This window comes from Helianthus annuus, chromosome 16 (assembly GCF_002127325.2).
Source record: "Helianthus annuus cultivar XRQ/B chromosome 16, HanXRQr2.0-SUNRISE, whole genome shotgun sequence".
Taxonomy (NCBI): Eukaryota; Viridiplantae; Streptophyta; class Magnoliopsida; order Asterales; family Asteraceae; genus Helianthus; species Helianthus annuus.
The window spans coordinates 22,309,579-22,332,959 of NC_035448.2; the positions used below are offsets into that span (position 1 = coordinate 22,309,579).

General features: G+C 42.7%; 1 protein-coding gene across 1 annotated transcript; it reads right to left on the reverse strand.

Moving 5' to 3' along the window:
- Positions 1 to 6,351: 6,351 nt before the first annotated feature.
- On the reverse strand, positions 6,352 to 7,248 carry LOC110919074. Its single transcript, XM_022163351.1, has one exon. The coding sequence runs from the start codon at positions 7,246 to 7,248 to the stop codon at positions 6,352 to 6,354; it is 897 nt and encodes a 298-aa protein (XP_022019043.1).
- Positions 7,249 to 23,381: the final 16,133 nt, after the last annotated feature.

Here is a 23,381-nt window from a genome sequence, read left to right on the forward strand (position 1 = left end):
TATGTTTTGTGAAGATGGTTCATGTTTTTTGAAATTGTTGCAAGTGGATTTTTTATTTTTTTGAAAAGAAAACTTCATTAGAAACTAGCCAACCCGGAAAAAAGAACGGGCGACCACAACAACACAAAACCGCCTATACAAATTTACACCAATCTTCCCACGAGATATCTATACATTTCGATCTATTCTTAAACCAAATAAACCCGAGCGATCTAATCGAACAAAAAACCTCCTCAACCTTAGGAACTCTAGCACTAAACACTAACTCGTTCCTAGCTATCCAAATCGCCCAGCAAGCTATAATGGCAATGCCCTGAAACGCCAACTGCAGCTTACCTTTCAACCCACAATACCGAAAAGCTTCCACAACATCTTTGAAGGAGAAAGCCAATGGGAAAGGAACGTTACACCAAGAACTGATCTTCGACCAAATTCTCGTAGCAAAATTACATGCCGTGAATAAATGGACCGCCGACTCGTCCCCACACTCACACATCGGACACGCAATCTCCGGAACCTGAATATTGCGTTTAAGAAGTTCCACTCTCGTAGGGAGTCTTTCCAACAACGCCCTCCAAGCGAACACATTACACTTGATGGGAACCAACGAACCCCACTCCCAAACGACCCTGCTAACATCAGAATCTGCGTGGCTCAACAAGTCGAAAGCCGACTTAACCGAGAATACGCCTGAAACATCATTCTCCCACCACCATTTGTGGCTGCCAACAGACAAGCAGATGTCGCGGAGCAGCACACACAAAGCAGACCATTCTGCCAATTCAGCGTTGCTATTTGGAGGAGATTTCCACCTCCAAGCAGCCGACGGATTGGAGAACGGACTGATGATACGAGCACGGACACAACATCTCTTATCGGTCTCCAACTGGAACAGGTTCGGGAAGCAAAATCTCAGCGGCTCCTTACGCAACCAGGGATCCAGCCAAAAGGCTATATTCGACCCATCTCCCACGATCCCTTTGACGAAGTGCCGAAACCGATCAGAACCACGTAAGGGTCTATCCACATAATTGACTATGCTTTTCCAAACACCTCCCAATGAGGACCTCAGCGGCAGAAACTCCCAAGATCTACGTTCAAATGAATAGCCGAAATAACTTTAACCCATAAGGAATTGGCATCGGACTTGAACCTCCATGCCCATTTCAGAAGAAGAGACCTGTTGATGTCGCCGAGCTTACGAATACCAAGACCGCCCCTGTCAAGAGGAGGCGACGCCACACAGTCCCACGAAACCCAACTCATCTTCCTGTCCGAACCAGAACCACCCCACAAAAACTTTCTCATAATAGCCTCCGGCTTATTGACAACCCCAACCAGAACTTTATACAAGGAGAAAAAGTAAATAGGAAGGCTTTGCAAGAGAGATTTTATAAGGGTGAGCCTTCCTTCCTCGATAAAACTGCAAGTGGATTGATTAAAGGTTGAAACCTTTTGGGTGTCTTGCAACAAAAAGTTGTTCTCAAACTTGTCATCAAATTATCTTTATCGATTAGCATTACTTTTTAAGCTTTGAAGTTTGTTATCATTTTGATAACTGTTTTTTATACAAGAAAAAAAACCTTAAATAACCTGGGTAATATGTGGTTACTAGAACACGTCTTAAATGATTACATAAGTAAATGCAAAAAAATTGATTGAAGATTCAGTTAATCTAAATTTGTCAAAACGCATTCAAATGAATAAGCAAATAACAAACCGGAAACACAAAAACTCAAATCGATTTGCAAATACGAGAAATAAACAATCACTTCTCTTTTTGGGTATGATTACGAAATTCTAAACTTGATTTAAAATGACAATGTTTAATCATGTTCTTTATTATTGTTATTGTTATTATTATTTTTTTATTTTTTTTTCTTTCTGGAAAACTAAACTTCATTAACAGGCCTCCGACCTAATTGGGCAAAAGGCCAACGATACAACACGCCTCCGACCCAATCGGACAAAAGGCATAAAATTACAACGAATGGTTATACCATTCTTCCCACCAAATTGCTTTAAAAGAAGACCTATTTTTAAGCAAAATGAAACTTCTAGATTTAGGGTATGTTTGGTAGGAAGCTTTTAGGAGCTTCTAGCTTTAAGATTTTAATAAAAAGCTCATACTCAATAAAAAACCTTGTTTGGTTGAAGGAGCTTGAAGCTTTTAGGTTAGGAGCTTGAAGCTTTTGGTTGAACGCTCCTACTAGTAGCGTTTAGAAAGAGCTACAAGCTTTTAGGAAAAAATGACTATTTTAACCTCTAAAGATAATGAACTTTTTAATGCACAAACTTTTTAAATTTTTAGTTATGTCCATTTTGGTCATTTATACATTTATTAAAAGCTTCGGCTACTCTGCCAAACACTAAATATATCTAAAAAGCTACAGCTACTAGCTACCAGCTTCCAGCCACCAGCTACCAGCTTTCAGCCACCAGCTACTTTTGCCAAACATACCCTTAACTTCTCCCTGGATATCCTGCAGCCCTTGAGAAATATTTTGAAAAGTCATCTCATTTCTCCCTTTTCATATGCACCATCACGTGATTGTGATAAGGCCATGGATAATCTTCTTAGCTTTCTTTCTCGTAGGTAAAAAACCGGTTAAAAACCGTGAGCTTCCATAAGGTCTTTGAAGGTGAAGACATACACGGAGGGATGTTGCACCAAGCAGTGAAACCCATCCAGATTATATTTGCCAACATACAGGCCGTAAATAAGTGTTCCACCGTTTCTTCATGTTCCTCACAGAAAAGACACATTTTTTACGGATTATTCACGTTCATTTTCCTCAAATTCTTCTTGTTAGCTAATCTATCAAGATTCGCTCTCCATGCCATAATGTTACATTTAAGAGGGACTCATTTACACCATTGAAAGTCAAGTCTGGTAAATTTGACTGACCCTCTATAATCTACATTCAACTTTTTGGGCGATCTAACTGAAAAGATTCCTGAATTATCTCTCAGCCACATATCATTTTCCCTGGACAAGACCACCAACCCTAGAATATAATGGCACTCCTGCCATTCCTTCAACTCAAATTATGTTAATTATATGATTATCCTACATCATGATTCATGTACTTATCCACCGCTCATATTTTAATTTCGAAAGGTATACTTCATTCACAAAATCCCCTACCAAAAAGCAGGTTACATCAAATTTATAAGAGCATTAAATTTACACCAGTCCTCCCATTTAACTAACTTAAACTTCCACCTATGTTTGAATCAGAAAAAACTAAAGGCTTTAACATCTTCAATCACCCTCTCCACTACACCACCTTGTTAGAAAATCGCTTATTGCTTCCCGCTTTCTATATGCACCAACGCTCAATAATGATAATACCATGAACACACTTTTATGTTTATCACCCAACTAACCAGAGAGACTTATGTAACTCTAACAAATCTTTAACCAAGATGGTAATGATTAAGGGAATTCCACACCAAAGACCAGTGTGTTGCCAAATAATCGTGGCCACTTAGTAGGAGATGAATAAATGATCAACCGTTTCTTCATCCACGTCGCATAAGACGAACTTTCCATCACCGATAATCATATTTATTCCATTTAGAGCCAAAGTAGTAGGGATCCGTTGGAACTTTTTAAGACCGTTGATACTAGATTAAATAGTTAAAGGGCCTGTTATGTCAAAAGGAGATTTCACAAGTTAAGGGACTTGTGAAATAAGGTATAAAACAACCCTTTTTAGTACTAATGTTGGAAAAAGTGCGTTTCTTTGTATACTTTTGATTTTCAGGATGGAAAGAGCTTAAATGTACAAAAGGAACAAATTAATGGCAAAAACCAGCATGAATACAAAAGAATGGAAGTTGATACAATATACCAACCATCTGAGCTTCACCCTAAGGCCAAAAACAACAAATCAGAAGACAGGCACGGGCCGTGCCCCACTCAAGATTCCAGGAAGAAGAAGATAAAAAGAAGCAGACAAGAGACATGGGGTCGTGTCTCAAGAACCGTTTGGTACTTAAGAACTCGAAAATGATGAAGAAGAACTATAATGTAAACAACAACCCTAAAATGAACTAGGCTCACCCTATTTATAGTTACATAGAGTGACCTAAATACAGATTGGGCCAAACCACATGCACACTATTAACTAGACAGGCCCAAAATATTTAATTAGCCCACATGGCTTATCCCAAAACTATCTAACCCACTAGGAAACTAAGCCCAATAACTTATAATTGCGTTTGATAAAGATAAGCGTAAACCTACTCAAATATATGGCCTTACAATATCCCCCTAGGTTTATGTTGTCTTTATTAAACTGCTGTCTATCTCATGTCTCTGTGGGAAGATACTTCATCTTTTCATCTTCAAAATTGGGCTTTTTGTTCTTCTTGATCATGATCAGCTTTGCTTGAAAATCTTGTTGAAAAGAATGCGAGAGGAGGATTCTCAGCAACTCTTTTCTTTGTCAATCCTTTCTCTTTCAAGCAAGTTCACAGGTACTTCTTCAAATGTACTATCATTGTCAGATGATGACTCGTATCTGATTCTTCTGACTCAGGCACATCTTGTTGTTGTGATGCTTCATGCTTTGTCAGCAGCCAACAACATTTCAATTTTGAACAACCCCTGTTTTATTCTTTAAATCAAGTTCTGCACATGCCCAGAAATTCATAAGCAACATTTCTAAACAACAGAGGGAAATACCACATGAACACTTGGTACATCCAAGTATTTGTACTCGGATTTCGTAATTCAAATTTCTTTCAACTTATGATGATCAATTAAATCTTCAAGAACGGTTAAGTTTTTAATAAAACAAATAAACACTCTTTTTTTGGATTTTTGATTTTATAAAAATAAAACACTATTTTTGAAAATTTTATTTTATTTTTAAATCTAACAATATAAACTGAAACACAAATAAACAAAGAAACTAATATACAATTACAATTGCAATGGGATCAAAACATGGTGTTTCAGGCCAGACTACACTTATCAACACTGATTTACTTTGGATGATCCGAGCAATTACCAATATGTTTGTCCACTTAAACTTATCTCCTTAGGCCTTTTTCATATAACGACCTGCAACTAATTTATCATGTTTTTCAATTTAATTAATATGAACACTCAATTAAATCACAATCAAATCCTGGAATTTTAATCATAACACACTATCATACATGCAGTTTCTCTACCACATATTTTCACAAGCCTGTTCTAGGATTCTGAAACCTTGACTGGGACTGGGTTGAGAAGAGAACATAATAGATCATTTGTAAAGAGATGGACATATAATATACAGATCAAATGAAATTTTCAATTTGATATAGGTTTTTCGGGTCTCTTTTGTGCAGTAGAGGGCCTCTTTCAGGTGTAATGGATCTATAGCGCGACAATGTACAACTAGGTCTTTGCTCACGCAAAACAGAAGCTGACGTTGCCTAGCACCTTCCGGTCTTTGCTCACGCAAAACAGAGGAGATACACGAGTTGGTTAGAAAAGATTTCAGAACTAGAACAAAATTGTGTGTATCGGGACGTCACACACGCATTCAAATAGACATGTCCTAATTCCAAGTGACGTTCTTTCCTAAGGTCATAGAGTAATTTAATGTTCTGCACATAACCAGTCAAAGAGTCCAGCCATCAGGATAAAGCCTACCAACATATCGCTCTAGAGTCAGACCATTTCAATATTGGTCTTACATGAGTCAGCCTTAATCCACATAGTGAAAATTCATTTCATTTCCCATTTGATGCAATAAAATATTTTTGAATTTTCTGTTTTTCAACTCTTTTTTTTTTTATTTTTCTCAGTTTCTCTTTTTCTGCCTCTAATATTTACAGATATCTCTCTAAGATATCCCCCTAAATTTGAGCATAAATCTTATGCGCAAATTTACCTTATTAAAAGAAAGGAGTTAAATGCCATTTTAGTCCCTGTGGTTTTGGTCATTTTGCTAGTTTAGTCCAAAGGTTTCATTTTTCGCCTGTGGGTCCAAAAAGGTTTCACCGTTGCCATTTTAGTCCATTGGGTTGAATTCATCCATTTTTTCTGTTAACGAGAAGGGCAATTCGGTCATTTTATATGTAATTCTGTTAACTAGAAGGGCAATTGGACCATATAAAATGACCGAATTGCTCTTCTCGTTAACAGAAAAAATGGATGAAGTTAACCTAGTGGACTAAAATGGCAACATTGAAACCTTTTTGGACCCACAGAAGAAAAATTAAACCTTTGGACTAAACTGGTAAAATGACACAAACCACAGGGACTAAAATGACATTTAACTCTAAAAGAAAGTCTGTTCAAAACTTGTTTAGGTTTCAAAGCTTGCTTTCTTTTAGCTTGGGCAGCTTTCAATCCCCATCAGATAGTTTAACCTTGGGACGCTTACTCATCATTGCCTTAGGCTTTTCCACCTTCATAGGCTTAGAATAAGATCGATCCCTTGGTGTAACCCTCTGATGTTGTGTATAGTATGACACATAGGGATGATGTGTGCAATTCCTTGCAATATGACTAGGTATGCCGCAGTTGTAGCATGTTTGCTTCTTTACGTAAGGAGCATATCCCGATCCATTCGATCCAACTGATGATGAGTTTGAGTTATAAGATTTGTTGGATGATTTGTTTACAGCCTGCTTCATATGTCTCTGTTTACAACAGTTAGTACATTCACTAGATTTAGCATTTTCATTTCTAATTGTTGGCTTTGGAGGCACATATTTATTTGAAGGACCTCTCAAAGCTGGCTCAGAAACAACCTTTCTCACATATGGAGGAGCATCAACAGACAAATTTGATGTTTTAGAACAAACATCGTTAGCCTTTTGGCAAACAATATCATCCCCCTCAACCCAATCCTCTACTTTTACCTCATCTGCACATGAAGTAGAGGCATCAGTAGCATTCACACAATTAAAATCAGGAACCGGCCTTATTGTTTCAATTTCAGACGTTGTGGGCTCAGTCACTGTTTCACTACTTGATTCAGCTGAACCACTTGAGTTACTTTCATTTTGTAGTGGCTCTGCTGAATCCTCTGCTGTTGAGTTGGCTGCTCCAGAAGACTCACAGCTGGATTCACGAGAATCAACTGATTCCAATTTCTCAGAATCAGTTGCTTCTAGTGATTTACATTTGGAGTCAGATGGTGCAGCTGGCTCAGTCGTTTTATTAGCCGAGTCTTCATTTTTCTCAAAATTCAATGTCTCTGTTTGCTTAGAGGCATCATCTGATTTACACAAAGACATGTGCAGATGTCAGTTCAGTTGTTAATGTAGTTAGTAAAAATTTATAATCAAAATACATGTGTATTGACATTGCTATAAAACAACTAAATGGACTTATTTGTTATTTTAAAAAAGTATAGCGATAAAGGATTTTAAAATGCTATGATTACGGCTAAAGAAGTTGTTTTAAAGATGGAAAGAAGTTGCTTTAAAGATGAGCGTCGAACATAATTTTCGTGAAAAACGTATTATTCATAGAAATAGAAGATTTAATGAAAATACTGATAATGAAACTTTGAAACTCCTATAGACTCTTATAGAACAGATTACTTTTTATACATAGGAGACCAAGCTTGTATTTTCACTCGAAAGTAGATTTGATCAATTTAAAGAGTTCGATAAGATTTTTGGTTTTTTGTTTAGTATAAAACAGTTAAAATTCTTAAATGAAAAAACTCTAGAAAAGAAGTGCATTCATCTTAAGGTAGCGTTTGGTATGAAGGAATGGAAGGTGGAATGGAATGGATCATTCTAATGGAATGAAAAGAAACATGTTTGGTTATCATGTGGTAATGGAATGGAGCATTCCAAAGGAATGTAACTCCTTCCAAATATAATAATTTCCATTCCTTAGTATGTAGGTGTTTTTTTTTCATTCCTTCAAGGAATGGAAAGAAATATGTTATTATTATTATTATTATTATTATTATTATTATTATTATTATTATTATATTTATATTTATTAATATTCATACTAATATTATAATATATATCAAAAATCTATTATTAATTTTTTATCATTAATATTATATTATTATTATTATTATTATTATTATTATTATTATTATTATTGAGGCAATTATATTTCTGTCGTTTTTAATACAGTTGTGTTTCGTTACTTCATCTTTTTTTGTTTATCAAATTGTACAAAGTAATGATTCATTCTATTCACGTATGAGTAACCAAACATCACAATGGAATGGAATGTTCCATTTCATTCCGTTGTCCATTCCATTACCTCGTCCATTCCATTCTCTCATCTATTCCATTACCCCATACCAAACAGACCCTAAAAAGTTTTGGAAACATGATAATCATGTTGATATTAATGGTTTATATTTATTTCAAGAACTAAAAATGTTAAGAGAAATAATACACGTAGATTTTGACACACTTATTAATATATTAACTTATATTAAAAACTTTAATTCTTTTTCTAAATGCATATATGCCTATAGAATTATGTTAACGATTCCTGTAACTGTTGCTTTCGCATAACGTAGCTTTTCCAAATAAAACTAATAAAAAATTACTTAAAATCTGCAATGTCACAAGAAATATTTAACGATTTAGCTATTATGACAATTTAAAGAGATTTTTTAGAAGAACTTGATTACGGTTTTTTCATCAAACAATTTGTCTCGGTTAAAGTTAGAAAAATAATTTTTATTTAGGTAAATTGGATTTAAATAATCCAAACTGACTGTTTTTGTCAATTATAATCCCAACTAAGTTTATTCCCGACAATGTTCCCTACTTTTTCATTTTGTTTGTATAATGGTCCGGCGTTAAAAATAACTTAACGGAATTAAGTTTTTTTTTTCGAATTACAAACCGGTGTTTTAGGGTTTTTGATCGGAACGAGGATACGAGTCAACTGACGTAAAACTTAACTTGAAACTAGGGGTGTTCAAAAAAATCCGAATCCAAAACTGAATCCGAGATATCCGAAAACCCGTATCCGAAATATCCGAAATTTCGGATATCCGAATTTTCGGATATCCGAAAATCGGATAATCCGAAAGTTCGGATTCGGATTCGGATGTTAATTTTCAAAATTTTCGGATAATCGGATTATCCGAATCCGAAACTTAAAAAACAAAAAAAAAGAAATATATTGAAGTATTATATGTGCACTACGCCAGTGAGGTGAGGCCCATTACCCATTTACCTTTAGGATACCCTAACCTAAAATATCACAGTACACACCATTCAAACATTCACGCCGTCACCCCTTTCTCCCACCTTCAATCTCTCCTTCTCCCACTTTCATCTCCGGTCACACTTCCAACAATCAACCACCGCCGTTCGCCGCCTCCAACCACCTCCTCCACTCTTCTTCTACTCATCTAAGATCATCATTCAAACAAAAACCCGATATCAAAACATACCGTCAAAAAGGGTGTCGGTCTTCAAAATTCGGTCGGTAGAATCGTCACGCATTCTGCCAGAGCCGGTCTTCAATTTCTGGTCTATGTAGAGACTGCTGCTAAGGAACCAAAATCGGCATCAAAAGCTACCAAATCTCCAAGAAAGCAAAAAAAAAAATAGTCAAATATGTGCCAGTAGACATTGTTTTGATTATTTATGATTATTTTTATAGTTTATATGTTCAGATGTGTTCAACTTTGAGAATGAAACCACTTCTTTATGATTTCTTATGTTTTCGGAAGAGATTTAATGTTTACTGATTTGTTTGCAAATTGTGGGTAATTTCACCCTTTTTCTATTGTCAAATGTAAACTTGAATCTTGGTTGACTGTTTTATGACTTTAGTTTTGCTAAATGTTTGAGTGTGAGTGTATTGCCATCCTAAATTCGAATATCCGTTTCGTTATCCGAATCCGAATCCGAAATTTCGGATATCCGAAAATCGGATATCCGAAATTTCGGATTCGGATTCGGATATCAATATTCACTATCCAAAATTTTCGGATATCCGATTTTCGGATATCCGAAAAGCGGATTATCCGATCTTGAACACCCCTACTTGAAACGGTACTCCAAACGACTTGATTTTTGTTAATTGGAAGTTTAAACACCTGAATTGAAGCACCGTTTTCGTCGTTTGTAGCCCGGGTAAAGGAGGAGGGTTTTATTACTAAATATGTCGAAAATGATAATTTTACAAAAGGGCTTCCACTTCGTAATTCGCTTAGGGTCTCCAAAAACGTATAAACGACCCTGAAAGGGTATGGTCCCAGATCTCGCGTCAGCATGACCGCGAGTGACCATTACCCTTATCAAAAACCCCCACCAGCAAGAACTTATCTGTGTCCGTGCGGGCACGCGCGAACACAGCGGTCGAATCCAATCGGTCAAGCGATAGGAAAATAAGAGGCATAAGCGATGCGGCCTGGCACCGCATCCTATGTGTGTCTCCTTACCAGGTGTATGAAAATGGGTGCACAGCGATGCGGCCTCGCACCACATCCTGTGAACGTTTTCATCAATACAAGGGATCTGGGCAACAGCAACAGTTACCACAAGTGGCGATGCGGCCTGGCACCGCATCCCGCAAACTTAGCCAGAGTGAGAACGCGGAAACAACGGTAGGTACCGCAGGCAGCGATGCGGCGCAGCACCACATCCTGCCCACGAGGCAAGTGGGACTGACACCACAGAGCAAGTGGCACCAATGACAGCCGCCTGTCAGGCCATACGTAAGCGACAGACTGACACTGCAGTAGGACGTGGCTTCACCTCCACAACCGACAAGCCTGACACACCTACATAAGGGCAGCAACTCGTCAGTCCGTCCATTCACCTCCTCCTTCACTCCTCGGCTATAAATACCAACCCCAAACCAGGTTTGAGGTATCTCTTCACAACTCTCTCACTACTACTACGGTCACACTTTGGTTCCCAAGCAAACTACTGATTCTCACGCCGGAGAGTGGTAACAAGGAGCACCCCCTACCCCATCCTCCTTGTTACGAGTCACGGCTTGTTTCCTTGTGCAGGAGATCAATTGGTGGACGATCTAGCCAGCGATCCTCGAGAGGAAGGGATTAACCCTTCTTGACGAGACCAGTGAGTTAACCCTGCCCGGTTAACCATTGTTTCATCATTGGCGCCCACCGCTACTCTTAGCAACACTAACGGGGATAACCTAAACCCCACAAACCCGGGGCCCACGGGGACCCCTCCCCCAGCCCCAAATCCTGGCCACATTGGCACATCAACACAAGGGGGCGCATCCCTTACATTTGGACACGATCTTTCACAGTACGCATCTGTGATCCTTCCAGACATGAACCTTCATGCCTGGTACGACCAACAACAAACCCTGCTAGCCGCAGCATACAACAGAGCCTGCGCAGAAGCGCATGTACCTGTCGGGCCTACCCCGGCACCACATACACCTGCGGGTCGTATTTTACAATACGACGACAGGGCACCCATGCACCCAGCCTCCAGAAGTAGGCGTGAAGACCGCGACTCCTCTTACTGCGAGGTCCGCACAATTGATGAGGATGATTCCTCATACGGGTCTCGCAACAGGGGCCCAGTACATAGCCGCCTAGGCCATCATGGCGAAAACAGGCGGCAATCCACAGCCCACCATGGCTCCGGCATCCATAGCCGGCTGGGACCACAATCCCACCATGAAGGACATGGCCGTACCGATCCGGACGACCATACGTATGGCGGGGAATCACACGCTACTACCAGCAGACCGGGAGGACGCAACTATGTTCCTCCCACTCAACCCCGCACCACATACCTGCGCGCTGCAAAGCGCCACCAGAGCCAACCCTACATGCCAAAATCTGCGGTCGAAAACTCTAAGTTTGTCCCGGAGATTGCCCACGCCGATGTCACCACTACTAAATTCCCATTAAACATTGAGAAATACAGTGGCTCGTCCGACCCGGACGACCACATGAACATCTTCACCGGCGCAGGGTGCAACGGCAGGTGGGACGAGCCCACCTAGTGTCATTTTCCCCAGACCCGTACGGGTCTGGCGAGGGCTTGGTTCGATTCTTTGCCAGTGGGATCACTGGCCTTATTCGAGGACTTGCAAGCAAAGTTCCTCGCACATTTTAGCCAGCAGCGACGTCATGAACGTGACTCGATGGACGTCATGAACATCTGGCACAGAGACAACGAATCTCTTGAGTCGCTTGTCGTCCGCTACAACAAAGAATGCCTGGAGATAGGTGGCGTGGCAGACCAAATGGCACGCAACCATTTCATTGTAGCCGTTAAGGACGAACGAATGGTTATGACTATCTCCGGCAAGGAAGGCTTGCAAAAGAAATGGAAAGATGTCATGGCTGCGGTCAAGACGTACGCCCAGACTCAGCGGTCTCTCAAACCGCACGTCACAAAGGCACAGCCCCAAGCGGAAGGCCAGTCCTCCCGCCAAGAGCCCAAGCGCAACAACAAGCGCAACCGGCCGCGATTCCAAACCATATGTCCCGCGTAATAACCAGCCCGACGAAAGGGCAACAATCAACGCCCAACGTGAAAACCGAGCGTCGAAGAAGGAATCTCGAGACCGTAACTGGACCGAGATCAATCAGTTGCCAAGCGACGTCCTCCTTACGGACGCGAAATTTCTACGACCCGCCCAACCGATGAAGTCCAAGAAGAACAAGGATCTCACACTCTACTGTGAGTATCACAAGGACTCGGACCACACAACAAACAACTGCATCAGTCTCCGGCTGGAGATTGAGCGAGCCCTAAAAGAGGGGAAGCTGCAACATCTGTTGCCAGCCGCGCAAAAGCAAACCAAGCGCACCACCCCCCACAACGAGGGCACCTTCACGGGTAAGAGGACCATGTACGTAGCCTCAACCCACATGATCAACGGAGGAAAAGGAAGACCGCGCAAGGCGGCAAGAAGACCGACAATGACTGGAAAGACGAGTAGGTTGTCTTTCCAAAAGTCTAAGGCGGACCGCGTGACAGGCGCGCCGTCGTTATCACAGGTTACCTGGCTCACTACTGCACCGAGCGATTATTCATCGACCCGGGCAGTACTTCCGATATCATATACGAGCAGTGCTTCAACCAGTTCGATCAAGAAGACAAGGATCAGTTGCAAGTGGTAGACTACCCCTTGGCCGGGTTTGCGGGGGAAACCGTATTCCCCCTGGGGCAAATCACTTTTCCTGTGCGCCTCACCAACGGCAGGCACACACGAACGGAGGAGGTAAACTTCATGGTTTTACCTCACACCTCCAAATACGACGTACTTCTCGGGAGGGAGTCCCAAGGCGACTTCAACATGATTACGTCCGTACCCCACTCTGCTGTCGATTTCCCAACCGAAACGGGGGTCGCAATAATCTATGCACGTAGAGAAGTCATGTCGTCGGACGAGCTACGTCCGACCAAGATAACAAGGCCTACCCCCAACACCCAACCAGAAAAATGGGTTCTCAACGCGAGACACCTAGAGCAAACCATCACGTTGGGCCACACCTTGTCACCCAACACCAGAGCGCACCTGAAGCAGTTCCTCTTCAGGAACCAGGATATTTTTGCGTGGACACCCGCATATATGACAGGAATCCCATGCGAAATTACGCAACATTTCTTGAATACCTTGCCAGGTATCAAGCCAGTGATCCAAGGCCAACGCCACCTTGGATCCGCAAACAACGAGGCGATGCATGAGCAGGTCCAGGAACTGCTCTCCGCAGGCATCCTGCGGTAAGTCAAATACCAGACTTGGTTATCCAACCCAGTCATGGTAGAAAAACCAATCGGGGGCTGGCGCATGTGCGTCGATTATAAAGATCTCAACAAAGCTTGCCCCAAGGATTGTTATGCACTTCCGGAGATCGACGAAAAAGTCGATAATCTCGCACCATTTCGATGGAAGTGTTTTCTCGATTGTTATAAGGGCTATCATCAGGTGCAGATGGCAATCGAGGACGAAGATAAAACGACATTCCGCACACCTACTGGGAATTACTGCTATACAAAAATGCCGTTTGGGTTGCGCAACGCCGGTGCAACCTATCAAAAGTTGATGAACGACACCTTCCGCGGCCAAATCAGCAAGAGTGTCGAAATCTATATGGACGACCTGGTCGTCATGAGCATGGAAGAAGATACCATGCTCACCGATATTGAAAGAACATTCCAAACTCTGCGAATCGTCAATATGAAGCTCAATCCAGGGAAATGCTCGTTTGGAATGGAAGAAGGCAAGTTCCTTGGATTCATTGTAACCAAAGATGGATTCAAGGTAAACCCGAAAAAAGTTCAGGCGCGCATGCCATCGCCTTCGACGATGGAAGAAATGCAACGGTTAGCTGGAAGGTTAGCCGCACTGAATAGATTCTTAGCAAACCATGCAGCTAAGTCTTATCCTTTCATCAAAACCCTGCGGAATTGCTTAAAAAAGGAGCAATTTCAATGGACCGCAGAGGCCGAAAACGCTTTCAGGGATATGAAAGAGTGTTTGATACAACTCCCAACTCTAACCGCACCACGCAAGAAAGAACCACTCATCTTGTACCTATCTGTCGCGGACAACGCGGTAGGCGCGGTACCCATAGTGGAGCGAGAGGGAATTCAAACACCCATCTACTATATCAGCAAAATGCTCAACGAACAAGAGACAAGATACTCCATCATGGAGAAGTTGGTACTGGCACTAGTGCACGCGTCGAGACGGTTACGACGTTACTTTGCAAACCACGTCATCACGGTGCTAACCAACTACAGGATCAGCCCGATCCTATCAAAACCCGACATCTTTGGGAGATTAGCAAAATGGGCAATTGAGCTGGGCGCACACACGCTGAACTATAAGCCGTGCCCCGCGATCAAAGGCCAAGTCCTGGCTGATTTCGTTGCCGAGGTACCGGCAAATCGTATCCAGGAATGCGAAGAAGAACAAAACCCTGCACCACCACCATCCTCCTCAGAAACCTGGGCACTATATACCGATGGTGCATCCAACGAGGATGGTGCAGGTGCGGGTCTGCGACTCGTAAGCCCCGATGGCCAAGAGCTCACCTACGCAATCCGCCTCGATTTCAAGAGCACAAATAACGAGGCAGAATACGAGGTTCTACTGGCAGGGCTGCGTCTGGTAGTCAAACTCGGCGTCCAACATTTGGAAGCACACGTCGACTCACTATTAGTTGCAGGGAAAGTGCGCGGTGACTATGCCGCAAAAGGGGATATCATGATCCTCTACCTCGAACAAGCCTTGCAACTGAAATCAAAATTCACTTCCTTCAATATCCGCCATATCAACAGGAGTGAAAACAAACCCGCGGATGCACTGTCAAAACTCGCATCCACCAGCTTCCAACACCTGGCAAAGGAGATACGCATTGAGATTCTGCAAAATCCCTCAGTACCCCTGCGCCAAGTCAATGTCATCCAGTATGGTACAACATCCTGGATGACACCAATCATTGCATACTTGCAATCAGATGTTACTCCCGAAAGCAAGGCAGAGGCACGTAAGTTGCAATACAAAGCGTGCCATTATCAAATGGGAGACGGTATTCTATACCGTAAATCATACCTAGGGCCACTCCTACGCAGCGTCGATCCTCAAGATGCCACATACCTTATCAAAGAGATAAGGGAATATGTGGCATACACGCAGGCCCACGCATGGTAGTGGCCAAAATTATGAACGCGGGTACTACTGGCCCGTTATGCACCTGGATGTGGTCAAAGTCTTGTGCAAGTGTTTTAATTGCCAGCGACATGCTCCCAAGACCTTGCGCTCCAAGAACAACTTGATCCCCGTCACCACTGCATGGCCTTTCCAAAAATGGGCAATCGACATGGTAGGACCATTTCCGGACGCACCAGGTGCGGTGAAATTTATCATAGTGGTCGTCGATTACTTCACAAAATGGGTAGAGGCAAAACCACTCGCCTCAACCACCGCTATGATAACTAGGAAATTCATCTAGGAACATATCATCTGCCGTTTCGGTCTACCGATGTGCATCGTTACCGACAACGGCACCAACTTCGCCGCCGACGACTTTCAAGAATGGCTAAAGAAACTACACATTGAACACATATTCTCCTCAGTGGTGCATTCGCAAGGGAATGGCCAAGTCGAGAGTATCAATAAAAGTTTAGTCGAAGGCATCAAAGCACGGTTGGGAACAGCCAGACGCGGCTGGGTCGATAAACTCCCAAGTATCTTATGGGCCCATAGGACAAGCCCAAAAACAAGTCACGGTGAGACACCCTTCAGCCTGGTCTATGGCTCGGAAGTGGTGATCCCCGCGGAAGTAGGTCTCCCCTCACCCTGAATGTTGGCTATCAACAAGATAGACAACAATGAGGAACGCAGGCTTGACTCGGACCTCCTAGAAGAAAGGCGTGAAAACGCTGCCATCAACGAGGCCAAGTACAAAACCAAGCTTGAAAAGTACTACAATTCACGCGTGCGCGTTTGTACTTTTAACCCAGGAGACTACGTCCTTCGCGATAACGAAGCATCTAACGCTGAACCCCCAGGGAAACTTGCCCCCAAGTGGGAAGGACCCTACCTCATCCAAGAGGTCCCGGGCAAAGGCGCTTATAAACTACAAACGTTAGAGGGCGAACCTATCGCACGCACATGGAATGCAAAACAGCTTCGACGCTGTTACATGTAAGCCATGTTTTTACATTTTCCATGTAACCTTTCGGGCTGCAGGCCATTTGCAAATAAATAAATAAACGATTCAATGCAATATTGTTTATTACTACTATTACAAATGCGTGTTCCACTTTGCGGTATCCGCAAAAACAAATTGGCAAAATCTTCATTCGCGATACCCACACAAAGTGGTGACCACACACAAATATTGTGATAGGCCAACAATGGCAAAACATCAAAATGTCTATCCGGCTGGATACGCACATATGGGTTTCGCAAAGCCTACACAATTCCTAAACCCTAACGGGATAAAAACAGGAATTGACTAATGCTCATACGACAAAGGTATAGAGTATACTCAACCACACTTTACAGCCAGTAGATTCCCAATCATCTAAAGAGATCTCGTTGAGCAACAAGCGAACGAATAGTGGTAACAAGTCTGCTTATGACCTTGTTTGCCCACTTAAGAGCTGGATAGAATAAACAATGGTGGGCACAGCCATGCCTATGACCATGTTTATTTGACCATTATCCAGATTCACATTGTTTGACCAAACACGGCCAACAATGACGCAAGTACCCCACGTTGTTCGACCAAACATGGCCAACAATGCAAAGGAACGAGGTAACCGCAAAGGACGTGCGGTTACTTGAGAGCTAATTGGAAGAACATGAACACCCACAAAGTAGGGATCATCATTACATGTCCAACTGATGAACATAGAGCTTGAGCAAAGGCACTCGCAGCATTGCATCAACTGCTACAGAGGTTACAACTAGATTTGCGACCGCGGACGTCTTCCGTCACTGATCTTAAAGGTTGGTTCGAAGCCCTCTCTGCTTCATTCACCATCTCAGAGGTTGGTTCGACACACCAACAGGTGGCCTCCAATCTTGATGACATCAAGAAATGGTAGACCATACTAACGGATCAAAACCCTAGGCTGAGAATTTCACATCAGACGAAACTTGCTCCCCGGTACAGAAGAGACGTCACATGACTCTACCGGATCCCCGACTTGATTTTCTAGAAGCAGGAGCCATCTACATGGCCTAGAATCTTCTCCAAACTACGAACTACCTTCTAGACACCATAGTCCAGTGCTCCTCCCACATGCAACTTGCACGAGGCAGCAACACTAGACTGGGGGACTTGAAGGGGTATGGACCCAGATCTCGCGTCAGCATGACCGCGAGTGACCATTACCCTTATCAGAAACCCCCACCAGCAAGAACTTATTTGTGTCCGTGCGGGCACGCGCGAACACAGCGGTCGAATCCAATCGGTCAAGCGATAGGAAAATAAGAGGCATAAGCATGCGGCCTGGCACCGCATCCTATGTGTGTCTCCTTACCTGGTGTATGAAAATGGGTGCACAGCGATGCGGCCTCGCACCGCATCCTGTGAACATTTTCATCAATACAAGGGATCTGGGCAACAACAACAGTCACCACAAGTGGCAATGCGGCCTGGCACCGCATCCCGCAAACTTAGCCAGAGTGAGAATGCGGAAACAACGGTAGGTACCGCAGGCAGCGATGCGGCGCAGCACCACATCCTGCCCACGAGGCAAGTGGGACTGACACCACAGAGCAAGTGGCACCAATGACAGCCGCCTGTCAGGCCATACGTAAGCGACAGACTGGCACTGCAGTAGGACGTGGCTTCACCTCCACAACCGACAAGCCTGACACACCTGCATAAGGGCAGCACGTCGTCAGTCCGTCCATTCACCTCCTCCTTCACTCCTCGGCTATAAATACCAACCCCAAACCAGGTTTGAGGTATCTCTTCACAACTCTCTCACTACTACTACGATCACACTTTGCTTCGCAAGCAAACTACTGATTCTCACGCCGGAGAGTGGTAACAAGGAGCACCCACCACCACATCCTCCTTGTTACGAGTCACGGCTTGTTTCCTTGTGCAGGAGATCAACCGGCGGACGATCCAGCCAGCGATCCTCGAGGGGAAGGGATTAACACTTCTTACAACAGAGCCTGCTGGCCGCAGCATACAACAGAGCCTGCGCAGAAGCGCATGTACCTGTCGGGCCTACCCCGGCACCACATACACCTGCGGGTCGTATTTTACAATACGACGGCAGGGCACCCACGCACCCAGCCTCAAGAAGCAGGCGTGAAGACCGCGGCTCCTCTTACTCCGAGGTCCGCACAATTGATGAGGATGATTCCTCATACGGGTCTCGCAACAGGGGCCCAGTACATAGCCGCCTGGGCCCTCATGGCGAAAACAGGCGGAAATCCACAGCCCACCGTGGCTCCGGCATCCATAGCCAGTTGGGACCACAATCCCACCATGAAGGACATGGCCGTACCGATCCGGACGACCATACGTATGGCGGGGAATCACACGCTACTAGCAGCAGACCGGGAGGACGCAACTATGTTCCTCCCACTCAACCCCGCACCACATACATCCGCGCTGCAAAGCGCCACCAGAGCCAACCCTGCAGGCCAAAATCTGCGGCCGAAAACTCTAAGTTTGTCCCGGAGATTGCCCACGCCAATGTCACCACCACTAAATTCCCATTAAACATTGGGAAATACAGTGGCTCGTCCGACCCGGATGACCACATGAACATCTTCACCGACGCAGGGTGCAACGGCAGGTGGGACGAGCCCACCTGGTGTCATTTTTTCCCCCAGACTCTTACGGGTCTGGCGAGGGCTTGGTTCGATTCTTTGCCAGTGGGATCACTGGCCTCATTCGAGGACTTGCAAGCCAAGTTCCTCGCACATTTTAGCCAGCAGCGACGTCACGAACGTGACTCGATGGACGTCATGAACATCTGGCATGGAGACAACGAATCTCTTGAGTCATTTGTCGTCTGCTACAACAAAGAATGCCTGGAGATAGGTGGCATGGCAGACCAAATGGCACGCAACCATTTCATTGTAGCCGTTAAGGATGAACAAATGGTTATGACTATCTCCGGCAAGGAAGGCTTGCCAAAGAAATAGGAAGATGTCATGGCTGCGGTCAAGACGTACGCCTAGACTCAGCGGTCCCTCAAACCGCACGTCACAAAGGCACAGCCCCAAGCGGAAGGCCAGTCCTCCCGCCAAGAGCCCAAGCGCAACAACAAGTGCAACCGGGACACATGGAATCGCGGCAGCGATTCCAAACCATATGTGCCGCGTAATAACCAGCCCGACGCAAGGGCAACAATTAACGCCCAACGTGAAAACCAGGCGTCGAAGAAGGAATCTCGGGATCGTAACTGGACCAAGATCAATCACTCGCCAAGCGACGTCCTCCTTACGGACGCGCAATTCCTGTGACCCGCCCAACCGATGAAGTCCAAGAAGAACCAGGATCTCACACTCTACTGTGAGTATCACAAGGACTCGGGCCACACAACAAACAACTTCATCAGTCTCCGGCTGGAGATTGAGCGAGCCCTAAAAGAGGGGAAGCTGCAACATCTGTTGCCAGCTGCGCAAAAGTAAACCAAGCGCACCACCCCCCACAACGAGGGCACCTCCACGGGTAAGAGGACCATGTACGTAGCCTCAACCCACATGATCAATGGAGGAAAAGGAAGACCGCGCAAGGAGGCAAGAAGACCAGACAATGACTGGAAAGACGAGCAGGTTGTCTTTCCAAAAGTCCGAGGCGGACCGCGCGACAGGCACACCGTCGTTATCACAGGCTACCTGGCTCACTACTGCACCGAGCAATTATTCATCGACCGGGCAGTACTTCCGATATCATATACGAGCAGTGCTTCAACCAGTTCGATCAAGAAGATAATATTTTATTAGAAAAGTATAAGGATTCTATTCTATATTCAAAATAGAAAAACCAAACTTTTAAAATTCATTGGTCTTAGAAAAGTATAAGGATTCTATTCTATATTCAAAATAGAAAACCAAATTTTTAAAATTCTTTGGTGATTAATAGCCGATTTTTAATGATAACCTACATAATAAATATAAAAGAAAAATGATTTTCTTATCATGAAATCACCTTTAAGGATAAGTTCTAATTAACAGATTTAAGATAAAAAAAATTGCAGACCTTTTCACCATTATTGACAACATTCACACTTACATCAAATTGTTTTTGAAACAAGGAGTAAATGCACGTCATTAAAAATTAATGTTTCAATTTTATCAAAATAAATTATTACTTGTATCACAAGGCAGGCAAAGATTAGATTAAATAGTAAACCAAAATTATTTGAATATGATGCGGTGATATAAATTTAGTTATAATTTTTACATCTTGAAATTAGATAATTTAAAGGCCAACATGGTTTAGCCCAGTTGGTCAGGGGAGTTTTCCGTAAGGTTTCTCCTCTGGGGAGGTCCCAGGTTTGACTCTTGCTTTGTACATATTGGAATTTCAGTATGGAGTTTGGCCTTGTAGGTCTCCGTAACCGTGCGGATCGTAACAGAATCGTCAATCCAACCTAGAGTGCGGAATCCTCTAGATCAGATTTCACAGAAAAGTGTAGAAAACAGAAAGTCCTTCAAACCCGATCTTTATTGATTATCTTCGTAACGATTACAATCAATCAAGATCCTAATTCGTCCAAGCCGTTGTCTTTCACGAATTCTCTCCAAGTGATTAAGGTGATTAGAAGATTAACCTAAACCCTAATGCTAAGCTTTGTTTATATAGCACAAGGCTTTGCATATGGGCTAGGTCTTGGGCAAGGCCCAATTCGCAAACCCTCCCCCATATGTGGGTTTGGTTTGGCCCAATCACTCTTAATTCACTATTACAAACTATTACAAAGCTAAACCCGCTAACTGTTTATCGTTTTACTAATTATAAGATATCCAAAGACCAAATCTAAGCTGTTGTCACAAAACATGCACCAACAAACTCCCCCTTGACAATAGCTCACAAAGGTAACTTCAGTCTTCAGAATCTTCAAGTATTTTGGTCTTTGGATAGCTTCAGCTTTAACAGCTTCTGTCAGCAACAGACTCCCCCTAAGCTGATGCATCCAATCACCAAATCTTCAGAACAGTAGCACATGAGTAAACTCCAGTTCAGCATTTGAATAACACTCTTCAAACTCTTCAACTCTTCAACTTTGTCTGCAATGTAGAAAGGAGGTCCTACCATGCATCCAAGCAAACTCTCATCTTCACAGCAACTTTGCAGCAACACACAGCTTCAATCTGTATACTATAAAACAAACATCTCGAGAAACCATAAGAATTTTTCATCAAAAGTTAAACAAATTATTATTATTCAAGAGATTTTCAAACTGTATCACAGATTAAGCACTTTCATTTAGCACCAACACGCACAAATTTTAAACAAACACTTTATAACCTGCTTGATTTGAAAATTTTGAACCTACTTACTAACACCGTCTCCCCCTATCGGTGACAACTCCTCCAGAAATAACAGTTTTTCGTACATTAAGAATTTTTAACAGAAAAAGACACTATTTTTGTATTTTTGTATTTTCTGAAAGCAAATAAATAACAAAAAGCAATAAACACTCTATTTTTGTGAGAATCACCGGTAAGAAGATCATATCAGCATAATCAAACTATTTCACACATTTAGATAATTCTTTATTTTAATTTTTCGTGAAAAGCAGTTCAAGACGATTACCAGTATGTTTTGTCCACTTAAACAAAATGCATGAACATTTCAAGTACCATGACCATATGATACGTTAAGGTAACATTATTATACCGAAATACGAGCGTGTCCCACTTCAGGATGTACCCCCGCGATCAAGGTATGCACAAAGATTCATCGTAGCAGGTGAGTATACTGAATTCATCCGTTTTGTTTTTCAATGATAGTTAATTGGTGAACAAGTCAGTACCCCCGTACCGCGGAGAGACCAAAATATCTTATCGAGGGCTAAGACAGATACCAATTTTTGGTACGAATTGTGCATTTTGCACTTATTGAATGACTCTCTATGAGTGCTTTTTCATTTTTAGGGTTTTGGCATTTTTAGCTCTTTTTAGATATCCTGGGTGTGTCTAGGTCAGCATGTATCTGGATGCAGCAGAAGGACACCCCTGATATCCCCGGATGAAATAACAGTATAAAGACCTAAAACTTCAGATTTTGGCAATCTATCAACGCAAGAATTAAGGTCATTAAACAATACACCACTGATGTGTTCCCCACTCATACTCAATGCATTTAGGTTTATATCACTTTGGCAAGTTGATTATTTCATGCTTTTTGCCTACTGGTACATCATATGATGAAGCTGCTATCACACTTAAGCAATTTAATTCAGTTTCAGTGTGACAGTCTAACTTGCTGATGTACTATCATTTCTTCCTTTTAACACAGTGATAACTCATTTTGATTTTCTATTTTTTTATGTTTTTGATTTTTCAATGTTTTTGTATTTTGGATTTTTGAAAAAGCAGTAAACTATTTACAAAATTCTTATGAAAAACCAGTTATTCAGGATTCCTCATCCCGTTGAGTTCGACTAAGTGTTCAAAGCGAGCTCTATCAAAAGCTTTAGTGTAAAGATCAGCAAGGTTATCTTCTGTGTCGACTCGATGTAATTCAATTAGTCGTTTTTCAGCACAATCCCGTATAAAGTGATGACGTATGTCAATATGTTTAGTTCTACTGTGCTTTACGGGATTGTTTGTGATTGATATAGTGGGATTATTATCTATCATAATAGGAGTACGAGTGAAATCCAAACCGTAATCGCGCATCTGCAGTTGAATCCAGAGAACCTGAGAGCAGCAGCTACCCGCAGCAATATATTCAGCTTTACACGTAGAGGTAGACACACAGGATTGC